The sequence below is a fragment of the Eretmochelys imbricata genome, chromosome 13 (genome assembly GCF_965152235.1).
Source record: "Eretmochelys imbricata isolate rEreImb1 chromosome 13, rEreImb1.hap1, whole genome shotgun sequence".
In the NCBI taxonomy this organism is placed as follows: domain Eukaryota; kingdom Metazoa; phylum Chordata; order Testudines; family Cheloniidae; genus Eretmochelys; species Eretmochelys imbricata.
Genome location: NC_135584.1, coordinates 39,034,921 through 39,049,759, shown reverse-complemented (window position 1 = coordinate 39,049,759; position 14,839 = coordinate 39,034,921). Strand labels below are relative to the sequence as shown.

Sequence of the window (14,839 nt, the reverse complement as noted above, 5' to 3'; positions counted from 1 at the left end):
GAGTCAGGACCCCGACAATTACAACACTATGAAATTTCAGATTTAAATAGCTGAAATCATAAAACTGACAATTTTTAAAATCCTATGCATGTGAAATTGAATAAAATGGACTGTGAATTTGGTAAGGCCCTAGTAATCAAACAGAGGAAGGGATTTAGGGAACTGGCTTCTATTCCCAGATCTACCACAGACTCCCTCTGTCACCTTGGGGAAGCCACGTCATCTCTCCAGGCCTCAGTTTCCCCATCTGTTCAAGAACAGTACTGACTTCACACTGGAGAGCTGAGGAGGGCTGGACTCACATTGTGAGGCGTATGGGGAATATTTCTGCCTTATAAAGGACCAGTCTCCTTTCAGCATCACTTGCACAAAACCAGAGCTAGTCCTCTGGAGTTGCTCCAGGTTTACACTGGAGCAGCCGAGATCAGAATCCCATTTCTCGTGTTTTTCGTCCATCGCTCCGACACCACTTCACAATGGAAAGTTAAAGGGCGAGAGAAGGTCTGCAACAGGCCCACGGTCCCACAGCAGCTGGGAATAGAACCTCAGAGTCCTGACTCCTTTCCCAGTGAATTGGCCACTGGGCCAGGCAGCCATCAGGCCACAGAGGGAGGTGGATGGACGGATGTACATAGATCAGTGGCCGGTTTTCAGAGTTTCCCCTTTTGATGGTTTCTCTCATATTCTCTTTCTTTTTCCAGCGACCCGCACAGCCCCCTCCGTCTTCCCCCTGGTTCCCTGCTGCAGCAAGACCGGCAATGTGCCCCCGGACACCAGCTTGGCCTGCCTCGTAACTGGCTATTTGCCATCACCAGTGGACATCAAGTGGAATTCTGGCCAAGTGACCAAGGGGGTCAAAACTTTCCCAGAGGTGACGATGAGCAATGGGCTCCACACCCAGAGCAGCCTGCTGATCCCCTCCGACAGTTCCCGGCAGGGCGACCCCTACCAGTGCGACGTGACGCATCAAGGCACAGGGAAGACAGTGTCTGGGAAGTTCCCTCAGGAATGTAAGACATGCGGCGGGGGGAGGAAGGGGCAGCCAGGCTGAGATTTTCAAAGCGCCTAGAGGGTCTGGGAGCCAGTTAATCTTAATCCACATCCCGTAGGTGCCTTTGGAAAAATCTCACCCTGCAAGAGTGGGGAAAGTTTGGCCCCATGTTGAAACACACTGAGCCCTGGTGCTTTGTCATTGCAGAACTCCCGCCCCCAGCGCCCCTCTCCGTGGGCCCCTGAATGAGGCAAACCTCAGGGTGAAACGCACCCCTGGGCAGAGACCTATGTTCCACTAAAGGGGAGGTTTTTCAGCCCTGCCTAAAGGATTTAGGCACCCATTTCCCATGGGAACGTGGCATGTAAATCCCTCAGGCACCTTGGGAAATCTTAGACACGCAGCTGGTCTGAAATGGCACCTAAGCCTCATGCTGCCCTTCTGTACAGGGGAAATCTTCGGCTCACTGCCTTACTCCCTCACCCTCACCCAAACCCAAACCCAAACCCAAACCCAGACTCCTCCCCCTGGGGGGGTAGAACAAAGCCCATTCGCTCCTTCAGTCCAAAGGCCAGGTTTGTTCACACACAAGGACTCAAAGCAAAACCAGTGGAACTCAGAGCACAGGCTCCCAGCCACCCGGGCCCCCCCCAGCGTTCAGCCGGCTGGATGGGGAGCACACCCCCCCCTTTCCCACTAGGTCCTCTTTCCTGCATGGTTCCTAGCCCTCCTGCCTGGTCCGCATCTAGAGATTTCCCCCTCAGGTGCTTTCCTCAGCACTGAGCCAGAAGCTTTCCCTTATATAGACTGCAGCAAGCAGCCCCATGAAACTCCAATTCCCAGCAACCACTGGCCCTAACGGGGCTACACCCCCTTACAAGCTAGCACTCGCTTACACCTCTTTGTCATGGAGCTGTGTGTGTTTCTTGCACTCCGGCTGTTCTCGGGCATCTTTTGAAATGGATACAACCCCAGAGCAGCAAACCTAGGCATTCTGGGGTCAGAACTTGAACGGGTGTAAATCGACTGATCTCCACGGAAGTCAGTGGCCCTGTGCCAACTTACATCAGCTGAGCATTTGACCCTTTTTCTGTAGTCAGACAAGTCAGTCCTCTCTCAGGTTTTCTTCTGATGCCATGTCATGCTCTACAGCGCCACAGTCCCCCTTAAACAGGACATTAATTAAGGAAAAGAAGTTCAAAGAAACACAGCTCAAGTTCCAGCTTTGTCCCTGCTGTTTACCAAGAAGAACACACTCCATGCAGCATGTGCAGAAAGAATGCACGGAAGCATTTAATATTTGCCTAAATGATTTAAAGGCCCTGTTCCCATTTGTTTTAATCCCTTACATGGCTGTGAAGTTAATCCCTAGAGGCTGAATAAAGTATGCAGTGTAAACACAGCGCAACAAGGTGGGGTTTTTGCCAGTGCTGGGAGGACTGTAGAGTTACCACTCTCTCGGGAAGGGGAGTGGGGATCTACAGAGAGTGACGCTGGACTGTGTTTTCCCCTCTCTCTGCTCTCAGTGTGTGGTTCGGCAATGCCACCCCAGGTTCACCTCCTGGTCCCCACCTGCGAGGACAGCGCCACAGAGAGCCAGCTGGAGCTGGTTTGCCTCCTCCTGAGCTTCAGACCCGGGAAAGCCGACGTGAAATGGCTGGTGAATGGAAAGGAGAGGAGCCCCCCCACCCCGGCCTTTTCCTCTGCAATGGGCACAGATGGCTCCTACATGGGGCAGAGCCGCATGACCGTCACCAGGCAGAGCTGGGAGAGGGGGGACGTCTACAGCTGTCAAGTGACCCACCCAGCAGTGGGAACAGAGCTCTCCATGTACAACACCAGCAAGTGCTTGGGTGAGGGGCTACGCCTGTGCATGGTGGGGAGGTGGGGTGGAGAGTTACTCAGAAACCAGCCCTGCCTAAGGGTAGGTGGGACTGCACCTAGACCCCAGTGTGATGGGAGACATAGGAGTACCATAGAGAAATTGATACTGTAGGTGGATGGGAAGAGAAAGAGATATAATGGGGGGATGGACGGATGGGATGGATACTACCAGTGTTCTGATGGAGGTGGATGGATGGATAGATTAGACTAGATTTCGATAGTCTTTTTCTGCCTTTCCACATTATTTATGCTGGTCAATGACATCTCTTTGCATTTCTCAGCCTGTCTCAGAAGTTCACTTGACCCAACCGTCTACTTAACCAAACCCTCCTATGAAGACATCATCAAAAATTCTGGTCATGTTACCTGTCTAGTTTTGGGTTATGACTTAGCAGCCAGCAGAATCACATGGAAAGTGGATGGGCAAGTCAGTTCTGCGGCGAAGACAGAAACTCTCAAGAAGAACAGCAATGGGACCACCAGCCTGGTCAGTTCTCACCCTGTGTCACTGGCCCAATGGGGACAAGGCACCATATTTACCTGCAAAGTGACCACACTCTGTTCTGGAGAACTAACCCAGGACATAACCGTGAGCAATACAGGTGAGTAGCCTTGGCATCTCAAAGGGAAAGGCAAACTCCAGTCATTGTTAATTGGGATTAGAGGGTGAAACTCACCCCGCACAAGTCCTAGGCAGCCTCTAAGTCCCAGTTAAGCCCCCGACAGGTAGGACTTTAGCGGAGCCTAGGCCCTCAGCACAGGGGTGTATTTCAGCCATAATTAATATTTCCCATGTCAAGGTTCCTCCCCCACTCTGAACTCTAGGGTACAGATGTGGGGACCTGCATGAAAAACCTCCTAAGCTTATCTTTACCAGCTTAGGTCAAAACTTCCCCAAGGTACAAAGTATTCCACCCGTTGTCCTTGGAATGGCCGCTACCACCACCAAACTAATACTGGTTACTGGGGAAGAGCTGTTTGGACGCGTCCTTCCCCCCAGAATACTTCCCAAAACCCTGCACCCCACTTCCTGGACAAGGTTTGGTAAAAAGCCTCACCAATTTGCATAGGTGACCACAGACCCAAACCCTTGGATCTGAGAACAATGAAAAAGCATTCAGTTTTTTACAAGAAGACTTTTAATAGAAAATAGAAGTAAATAGAAATAAAGAAATCCCCCCTGTAAAATCAGGATGGTAGATATCTTACAGGGTAATTAGATTCAAAAACATAGAGAACCCCTCTAGGCAAAACCTTAAGTTACAAAAAAGATACACAGACAGAAATAGTTATTCTATTCAGCACAATTCTTTTCTCAGCCATTTAAAGAAATCAGCTGTAGCTCACGAAAGCTCATGCTCAAATAAATTCGTTAGTCTCTAAGGTGCCACAAGTACTCCTTTTCTTTTTGTGAATACAGACTAACACGGCTGTTACTCTGAAACCTATTTCCCCTGTGAATCTCTCATTCAGGGGATCACCATTAATATTCAGTTGAGATGTTTTCCCAGTACTCACTGTCTTCTTATCATTGAATGCCAGCTCCTCCAAGAATTTCACTCCCCTGGCTCCCTGGGATCTGGGGATGTGGCCTGTGAGGGACTTAGTGTCCTATTTGTGACTCTGATCTGATGTGCGTAAGTACTTCTTACCTCTGGAAATCAGGCTGGTGCTTGTTGCCCAGCATTTGGCCTTTCAGGGATATTTCTGATGAGAATCTCTAATGGAGTCCAGTGGAGTTAGGTTCCCAAATCCCATTGAAATACCCAAGGTGTCCAAATCCCTTGGCTAGCCTTTGAAAATCTCAATTGTATTGAATTTTGCTGTGAGCATTTGAAAGAGGGAAGAGGCTCCATCTGAGTGAGCAAATGGGTTGGTGACCCAATGTCATGATGATGCATGGTGGAGACTTGGGGTGAAGAGGAGATAGTGTGGTTCAAGGTTTGGGGTGAGGGTTCAGGTTTGGAACGCAGGAATAGCTCAAAGACCCATGTCCATCTGCATTACTGTAAAACCAAGCTGAGGATAAAGATCAGGAGGAGGATGAAGACTGAGATGAAGATGATGTCAATGACAATGAAGAAGGAAATGAAGATGCTGAAGGAGAAAAAAAGAAAGAACGTTAGAATGCTGGAGAAGATGAAGATAAGGAGGAAGGAAGTGATTATGAAGACAAGGGAGGTGAAGAAGATGAATATGATGATGGTGATGAAGACGAAGATGAAGGTGATGATGTTAAGTTGCCATTTAAGGGTGAGGGGAAGGCTCAGGACTTCATTTGAATCTTTGGGTGAAGGTCATGGGCCTTTGAGTTTCAAGGGAGATGATGCTCAAGGGTTGAGTTTTTATTTTGCCTAGTCTAGCTTCACATCTATCCTGAACAACTGCCCTCCCTGGCCCCTTCACACAGTGATAGCTGCTGAATCTAAGTCCTTAACTTAGACATGCAAACCAAGTCTTATTCTTCTCTTGCCCCTTTTCCTTTTCATTTAGACATCAGTAACAAGGAGCCCTCAGTCACCATCTCCCGAGCCTACCATGAAGACATTTCTGGGAACAGAGTCTCCTTGACTCTCATCTGCGAAGCTAGTGGCTTTCACCCTGAAGAGATCAGCATGTCATGGTTAAAGAACAACTCCCCGGAACTCAAGTCCAGTTACAACAATGGCCCTGTGTCAGGAAGTGGCACTTTCTCTGCCTACAGCGTCCTGAAGGTTGACAAAAGTAGAGAAGCAGTAAATTACACCTGTGTGGTGCATCACCCGGCCATGGAAGAGCCCAAGAGAGTTGTGGAAAAGGTGTCCCTCGGTAAGTGGATTCTCAGAGGCAGGTGTTAATTTGGGGATGTCCACATGCTTTCTTATCCCAGCCAATGGCATGAACAACTGCATGACTCCATTTGAGCCCTGGTGGGAGGGGTGCAATGAAGGATTTATCTCTCCATTATGATGCCATATTTGGTGAAACGAAGAACTGCAAGATTTATTGCAACCTGAGCTGGGTAGGGAATGTCCCCTCTACTCCAGTGCAGGAAATTTACCTTTTCCCCCAAGGCATTATCCAGTCTGAAATGCCCCAAGCAATGGGGATCCCAACCCACCCCTTGAGGAGATGATTCCACAGCCTTACGGACCCCATCACAACTAAAGGAAGTGCAGGAAAACTGTCCTAATTGCAAGAGGGAATTTCAGGGTGGGAGCAGAATGTAATCTCACTGGGCTGTGATTTGGCCAAGACATTGGGATGGACACTCTTGCTCTTGGGGAAAGTTCACAGAGGTCTTTCATGGTTGGGAGGTGGTTCCCTGAAAAATTTCTTTCCTTCTTAACCATGGATCCCTCTGGGAGTTGTTTGCTTCACACTTAGACATGGATTCTCATGGTGGAAGATTCACAATTTTGTCCTTCTGGTCCCTTCTTATTTCTCAAATTTGTTGTCAGCACATTGGAAATGCCTTCGTGGATCTGCAGCCATGACAGGCACTCAATTAAAATCTGTTCTCAAGGGAAACGTGAGCTGGGGTGGGGCAGATTCCATATCTGATTCAGAAGCTGATGAGTGCATACAAGCACAGGAAAGAAACCCCTCAGCTCCATTGCCCCACAGTGTGGCTTGGGCATCCATATGAATGTGGAGTCCCAACTCCAACAGCATGTACTTTACAAGGCTAATCTCATGAGCGACACCAGGCATATCCTTCATACAATGTTCGATAGAGCAGACATCAGACTCTAGGGTGCACTTCAAAGGCAACAACTCCAAACACCCCACACAACTGAACGGCGATGCTCCCGTTCCGCTCGGTAGGTGCACACACCCATTGCACATTTTGGATTTGTTGGTGACTGTGGCACTCTAGGATACAGCATGAGGCTCTTTCTTGCCCACCTTCCTTGATGCTCCTGCATGTTGCCTCATGAAGACTACCCCTTCCTTTCTTTCGCTAACCCTCCTGAGGGATTGCTATCGCTCCACGCAGGTGAGTCAGCCCTTTCCTAACCTGTTTATACATATCTACTCTATTTTCCCTTTTGCTCAGCCTGGCTGCTATCAGATTAAGCTCTGGGTTTTTTTGCAGCCCCAACCAATCCACAAACACCCACAGTTGAACTCCTGCAGTCCATAGACTTGGAGAAGAAAACTGTGACATTGAAGTGTATTGCATATGACTACAGGCCCAAAGGAGTGACAATCAAGTGGCAAGGAAAGCTACACCCTGCAAGCGAGCAAAGGATGGAGGATGGTACATACAGAGCCAGCTTTGAAACAACTATGGACAAATGGGACGAAGAGGCAAATTACACGTGTGAGGTGGAGCATAAAGAGACAGGGGGAAAGGTGACCAAGAAGACCATCGGCAAAGGTGAACTAGAGAATGATCTACTGTAACACCAATATTTATATTCCTGGTGATGTGATAAAGGCCTAAATGTGCCAGTTGGCTGATTCAGAGCGTCAGGGAGAGAAGATACAGGAATGGATGGACCAGTCATGGATGGGATGTGGGGATGTTGAGCTACATTGCCACATAGTCTTAGTATGGTAGCAAGGCTAGGTTACCAAACTAAACAGGCTAATGGGTGCATTCCAGCATGGCAATTCTTATCTCTTCTGGAGTAAAAGGTGATAGGGGTCATTGAATGGATGGATTTGGATGGAGAGAGAGAGATGAGCTGTATGGGGATAGATAGCTAGACAGATGGACAGACAGACAGAAGGATGATTCTGGAGGGTTTCTGTCAGCACCCCACCGTGACTCTGTTTCTCCAAGCAGACTGGATGCTCCCCAGTGCCCCCACAGTGACACTCCACATCCTGCCTGCCTGCCCGAGCCCAGGAGCCAGTGACACTGTTGCCTTGCTCTGTTCCGCCAGTGGCTACTACCCCCAGGGCCTGCAGCTGACCTGGCAGGCGGGTGGGAAGGAGAGAGAGGGCACCCAGGCTGGACTCCTCCAGGGGAAAGATGGAAGATTCAGCTCCTCCAGCAACCTGACCATGTCCCAGGCAGAGTGGGATGAGCTGGGGGAGTACAGCTGCCATGTGACCCATCCTGGGACTGGTAGCACCCAGCTCAGCACTACCAGCAAGTGTGCAGGTGAGTCAGGTCCCCTAATGCCCCCTGGATCCCTCCCCTTCCCCCCACCTGCTCCCCCTCCACTCCCTGACCCCCTCTCCCCTCCCTACTCCCCCACCCCCTCACCTTCTGCAGCCCCCTCTGCTCTCCACCCTGATCCCCCCATCCCTTCCCACTTTGCACCCCCTACCCCATCTGGATCAGGCCTGGTCTACTCCTCCCTGCTCCCCAAACTCCTCATTGTTCCCCCTGGCATCCCTGTCCCCCGACCCTTCTCTGCTTCTGCTCTGCACCCCTCACCCTACCCCAAGCAGCTCCCTCAACCTCTCCCCCATCCCTTCCCTCCCTGCAGCCTCTCCCCACCACCACACCATGTGAAGGACATGTCTACCTTTCTTCTCCACTCCAGCCTGTCAGGGGAGCATCCCCCTGCCAAACCTGTACCTCCTCAAGCCATCCCTGGAAGCCTTGCTCACTCGAGACGAAGCCCTCCTGACTTGCCTGGCAGTGGGCTATGAGCTGGGCCAGGCAAAACTCACCTGGGAGCTGGACGGTGCCAACTGGACTGCCAATGCCACCGTGGGAGAAGCCAAGAAATACAGCAACCAGACCCAGAGTCTCCTGAGCCACCTAGCCATCCCCAGGGGAGTCTGGGACTCCGGGAGAAGCATCCTCTGTAGAGTGACTCATCCCTGCTCGCTGTTCAAAGGCATGGAGGAGACCATCCAGAAGTTCAGGGGTGAGAGAAGGAGAAGGGACTCAAACAATAATCAGTGACTTTGCCCTAATGCTTTATAGGGGGTAGGGACAGGGACCCCTCCCACTCCTTACTGAAATACAGCCACCCACGGGAAGGGGTCAGGTACTATAAGCCCCAGAGAGAGAGAGATGCAGTCATATGATGGATAGATGGATGTATGCAGGGATGAATGTCATTGGATGGATGGATGGATGGATGGATGGATGGATGGATGGATGGATGGATGGATGGGGCATTGCATGGATGGATGGATGGATATTTATGGGGATAAATAGTTAGAGAAGAGGAAGAATAGATAGGTAGATGACAACCAATCGGAAAGGATAGAGAGAGAGAGTCCAACACCCCAAATTCTGTAGCACAGCTCCCCCTAGTACAGAGCTGGCAAATGAGCCATTTAATGTCCCCTACTTGGATCTGGATCAGAGATGGGACCCACAAGAGGGGAAAGACCCCATTTCCCATTCCCCACCCCCTGAGCCAGCCAATCCCCTGCCCTGGAGCCGGGTCAGAGCCGCTGCCCCCAAGAGGGGAGAGGCTCCATATCCAATTCCCCAACTCCATTGACTTCAGGGTTTCAAGTCAGTCTTGATGAACTCACATTGCACTTCCCCTCCATACAGATGCCAGCATAGCCAAGGCTCCTTCAGTATCCCTCGTTATCCCATCGCCAGCACAACCCAGCCCCAATGCTGAGGTGTGGCTCACCTGTGAGGTCTCTGATTTCTTCCCATCTGAATTGCTCATTGAATGGAAAAGGGACAACCACAGCATCGAGCCCTCTGGATACATTACTCTTCCCCCAGTGGCTAAAGAGAGGAATTCAACCTTCTCTACCCAAAGCTACCTGAAAATCCCAGTGTCTCAGTGGGAAAGTGGGGCTGTATATACTTGCTTGGTAGGCCATGAGTCCTTGCCGTCTATGCACTACACCAGCAGGACTGTGTTAGGTGAGTCTAGATGCCAGAAAGAATTCCCTAGCAGTGGGAAGAAGTGGTGGGCTCTGTAAGTCTGGGGAACCATTTTCCCTAAGGGAAGGGAGAATCCATTTCTCGGGATTTTTAAAACTAGGACTGGGTGGCCCTCCCTGGGGAAATCGACTCAAAGGAACAATTCAGTAATGACTTTTCATCTCAGTATGATGATACTGTGGAGGGATATGAGGGTGCAGATTGTGAGCTCGTGATATCTCATCATGATATGGTGATGTCTAGCTTCACACCCCTGCACTGTGGTGTTGCTGTGGGATGTAGCTGCATTGCGACATGGTGGCTTTATGGCACAGAGTAATTTCACACCAGCATGGCACGATTTATGCTGCATAGAAACGGGACACACTATCAGGACATACTTTGTCATGATGTGCTGTTATTATGTCACAGCAAGATCTCACTTTGTCACATCATCATATTTTGTCATGACATTGCTATTTTTTCATTATGTGGTGATACATAGACATGAGTTGTGATGTCTTGTCATCACGGGATGGTGTCTCATCATGACTTGGTGATGATTTCTGGTGGTTTATTGTATACTGCACTGTAGTGATATACTTATTTTTTTTTTGTTGTATGATGTCTTGTCATGAGATGCTGATATTTTGGCCTGCTAGGATTATACTTTTGTTAATGTTTTGCTGTAACCTGGCAGTGTTCTGTCATGACTGTGATTATTCCTGATGCCATGACCTGTCGCCTTGATGCTGTGTTGTGAAATGTTGACGTCTGGCTGTGGCAAAATAAAGATGCCCCAGGATGCACTGATGCTGCATCTCAACATGACGCGGTAGTATCATGGAACAGTGTTTGTACCGCATCTCAGCATGGCGTGAATGCAGCATGATTCAGCATTTGCACTGCCCCTTGATACAAAATGATGGAAAAATTGTGTCACAGTTTAGTTATGTGTGTTTGCGCGGCAGCTCAACACTATGCAGTCGTTTCATGACATAGTGTTTGCATGACACCTTGACATGACCTGGTTGCATAGCAGCATCTGCACTGTAGCATGACATGAGACAGTTCTCTTGCCACGGGCCCACGGTTTGCATTGCATCATAGTATCATACGATTGTGTCATGACTCAGCATTTGCATCACAACATGACATGATGCGATCAGGTGTCACTATGGAGCATTGGCATTGCAACCTAAGGATCACCACATTATGATGATAATCCCCCAGAGCCATAGGGAGGCATGGTCTGCACTTTCAGAGTTTGCATCTGAAGAGCTTGGTGGTTAGAGATTTCCACTGAAAGCTAAATCCTTCACCATCCTTGCCTTTTCCTTCTACACAACACTCACATTTCTAGGTGTAATTAGAGTTCACCTTCTCTTCAGCTTCCTAGCTTCCCCACCTTCGGCATCCTCCCCCCATCCTTCTGCATAAATTAAATTGCAACAAAAAGCCAACCCTTTGTTTCAGATTTCCTGGAGCCATCTCCCCCAACAGTCACAGTCTTCCACGCACCAGACATAGGTGGGCATGAGAATCTGACGTGCTTTGCCACCGGCTTCTACCCAAAGCACCTAGACATGCAATGGACTTTCAACAAGCAGCACCTCAACTGCAGCTCTCCCTCCTCTCCAACAACCCTGGGAGATGGGAGGTTCCAGCAGAGCTGTCAGCTGGTGCTCAGGGCAGCCGAATATAGCACGCTGAAGGCCTACACCTGCACTGTGATCCATAGCTCCACTAACACGACCCTGGAGAAGGCACTGCACTCTACTGGTAAGCACTGAGCAGGACTTAGCTCCGCAGGCTGAGATATTCCATGCTTCCTAGGGGATTTAGGTGACATTTATGGAAGTTGTGTGTCCAAAATCTCTTCCTCCTTCTTGAGTATCTTTTCTCTGGCCACAGCTTCCTGTCATTGTCCCCTTCTCAACAGTGCCCAAATTCACATTCATGAAGGTTGCCCCCTTTTTGCAACTTTCATCTCATTTCTCTCCATTTAGATCTAGGAATATTCCCCTAATTTCTCTGTATGCATGTCATCAGCAAAGATTGTTTGTCAATTCTCAGTCATGAATTGTCCAGCATCAGTAGTCATCTTGCAATTATCATCCGTCAGTATTCATATGTCAGTTCTCACTTACCAAAAGTCGATTCTCGATTATCAATCATTAAGTATTGAAAATCAATTCTCAGTCATCATTTGTCAATTCTTAGTTATGAATTGCCAAGTATTAAAAGTCCATTCTCAGTTATCATCTATCAATTCTTAGCTATTAGTTGTTGGACATTGAAAGTCAATTCTCAATGATCAGCTTTCAGTTCTCAGTTTCAGAGAAGACTACAAGAATGATTAAAGAATTACAGTGATGTTTATTCTACTTATCTTGACAAAGAGAAGGTTAATGGGTAGGGCCCTACCAAATTCACAGTCCATTTTTGTAAATTTCACAGTCATCGAATTTTTAAAATCTTGAATTTCATGGTTTCAAATATTTAAATCTTAAATTTCATGCTGTTGTAACAAAGGATGAATATGTATTTAAATCCAGTAAAATATAAACAGGTAAAGCCCTTAAGTGAGCATTTCTCAAACTCGGGGTCCCGGCCCAAGAGGGGTTTGCAGTATTGCTTCTGTGCTGCCTTCAGAGCTGGGCAGCCAGAAAGCAGCTGTCCAGACACCCAGCTCTGAAAGCAGGGCAGAAGTAAGAGCGGCAATCCCTCAATCCCCCTACAATAGCTTTGCAGTCCCTTTTGTGTCAGGATCCCCAATTTGAGAAACATTATGTACATCTGTATACTTTTACCCTATAGTATAGTATAGGTAAAAGTATACAAAAGACCAGGGGAGACCAGATTTCATGGTCTGTGATGTATTTTTCATGGCCATGAATTTGGTAGGGCCCTATTAATGGGTGATTTAATCACCGTTTACAAATAGCTACATATGGAAAAAATTGATAATAGAGGGCTCTAAATTTAGTAGACAAAGGTATAACAAAATGAAAATGTCTGGAAGTTGAAGTTAGACAAATTCAGACTGGAAATAATGTATACATTGTGGGTAATTAACCACTGGAAAAAGTTGCCATAGGCTATGGATTCTCCATAACTGGCAATTTTTAGATCAAAACAGGATGTTTTTCTAAACGATCTACTCTAGTTCATGCAGTAAGTAACTCAGGGAAGTTCTCTGGCATGTGTTATGCTGGAGGTCAGACTGGATGATCACAATGGTCTCTTCTGGCCTTAGATCTATGAATCTATGAATGTGTGACACAGAAACCCAGTAGGAGCTGAGCAGCTCAGAAAAAACATACCCTACACTCTAAACTTTAAGGACCCATAATCTGAAAATCCCCCACTGATTGGGCAGATAGCATTATGTGTGATCACTTCCTTGATGGTTGGCTCTACAGGCTGCTGGGAACCAGAATTGCTGTCCACCTACATACAGCCGCCATCTTTGAAAGAGCTTTTCATGAACAAGATGGCTGCTGTGACATGCAAGACCTCCCTGGCCAATGCCAGCATCAACTGGACGATGGACGGTGAGCTGGCGGACCTGGGAGCTGTGAGGATGGAGCAACTCAACGGCAGCATCTGGCTGCAAAGTTGGCTGCAGGTCAACCTGAGTGAATGGAACTCCACTGAGACCGTCAGATGCCAGATCAAGAGTGACCTGTCGGAGCATGTGCTGGGCATCAGCCCAAAGAATGGTGAGGACTTAGGGGAAAGGTCAGAGACTGGCCTCCCAGAAGGACCCTGGATTCACTGGAGCTATCCACAGTCACACAGGAAAATAGCCCATGGGAATGTTCAATTAGCTGGAAATGGATCACTGGGGACTGGCTGGATGATAGACTGTAGGGTTATGGTTAAGGTTACGTGATTAGCTGGGGATGGACTCTAGGGTTAGGGTTAAAGTTAGGGCACTAGCTAAGAATAGATTTTAGAGTTAAGCATAAGTGAGCAGCTAGGGATGAATTATAGGGTTAGGGTTAATTTTAGAGTGCAAGATGGGGATGGACTGTCAGGGAGAACCCTGCATTGGCTGGGGAATGGACTGTAGGTTTAGGGTTGGTGATAAGGAACTAAATGGGGATAGACTGTAGGGTTAAGCATTGCAATTTCTAAGTCCCTTTGTGCATCCAGGCCTCAGATCCAGGCCTGCAGTGATGGATGACAGTATTAGATAGATAGATAGATAGATAGATAGATAGATAGATAGATAGATAGATAGATAGATAGATAGATAGATAGATAGATAGATAGATATGGGTGAGGGGGAGAGAGAGGGAGTGAAGGAGTGCTATCATCTAATAATGAATGGTAAATTAGCCTTGAATTGACCACCTTATCTGGTAAGCACTTTCTTAGTGCCTTGGAATCAAAGCCACCTTGAATGACTTTGTTGACCCATGATACTTTATATTCAATTATGCCATTCTTGTGCTCTCTCTCCCCACCGCGCTCCTCCAATGCTGCAGGTTCCCTGAAGGCTCCAGCTGTCTACCTTCTGCCCCCATCCTCAGAGGAAATCTGCAGCAACCAAAACCTCACTCTTCACTGCATCGTCAAAGACTTCTACCCCAGTGAGATCTCCATCTGGTGGCAAGAGAAGACAGCCCAGACTGAGGTCGACATCCCGGCTGATAACGAGAACCACGACTGTGACCATAACAGCCATCAGTGCTCAGTGATCAGCAAGCTTGAGGTGTCCAGGAGCAAATGGATTCTGGGGACTTCCTACAGCTGTCTAGTCGCCCACCTCTCCTCTGAAGGGATTATAGCAAGAAGTGCCAATGTCCATACTGGTAAAACACATCTTAGTTGCTTCATTAGTGCCCCATAATCCACTCTGCACCTCAACCTAAAGATTCCTCTGTTGGCTGTCCCCCACTCCTTCCAATTTGGCCTCTGGCTATTCCCTATGTGTGTTTCCTTTGATTCAGTCTCAATGAAGACATCATTCGCCTGCCTTCTTTCTGTACATTTCACAAGCCTATTAAAACGATAACCCAACTGCACCCATGGGAAATTTTGCTCTTATTTATGGTCTCCTACCTCTTCTCCTGCAAGTATCTGGATGATATGACGCAAAAGGATGGAGAAAAATTTATTATTATGTTATTATTAATTATTAATTATTATTAATATTATTATTATTGAAA

At 48.0% G+C, this 14,839-nt stretch overlaps 1 protein-coding gene and 1 gene segment (V, D, J or C); both read left to right on the top strand.

Moving 5' to 3' along the window:
• Positions 1 to 14,839, top strand: part of LOC144273435 (immunoglobulin heavy constant gamma 2-like) — an 84,667-nt gene that overhangs the window by 33,957 nt on the left and 35,871 nt on the right.
• The window catches only part of LOC144273762 (uncharacterized), a 51,523-nt gene that overhangs the window by 33,761 nt on the left and 2,923 nt on the right, over positions 1 to 14,839 (top strand). Inside the window, exons 2-12 of the mRNA XM_077832466.1 lie at positions 702 to 1,010; positions 2,518 to 2,844; positions 3,157 to 3,477; positions 5,369 to 5,683; positions 6,954 to 7,238; positions 7,650 to 7,970; positions 8,359 to 8,688; positions 9,333 to 9,659; positions 11,136 to 11,441; positions 13,085 to 13,384; positions 14,156 to 14,482. Coding sequence (XP_077688592.1) covers positions 702 to 1,010; positions 2,518 to 2,844; positions 3,157 to 3,477; positions 5,369 to 5,683; positions 6,954 to 7,238; positions 7,650 to 7,970; positions 8,359 to 8,688; positions 9,333 to 9,659; positions 11,136 to 11,441; positions 13,085 to 13,384; positions 14,156 to 14,482 — 3,468 coding nt within the window. The remainder of the gene's footprint in view (positions 1 to 701; positions 1,011 to 2,517; positions 2,845 to 3,156; positions 3,478 to 5,368; positions 5,684 to 6,953; positions 7,239 to 7,649; positions 7,971 to 8,358; positions 8,689 to 9,332; positions 9,660 to 11,135; positions 11,442 to 13,084; positions 13,385 to 14,155; positions 14,483 to 14,839) is intronic.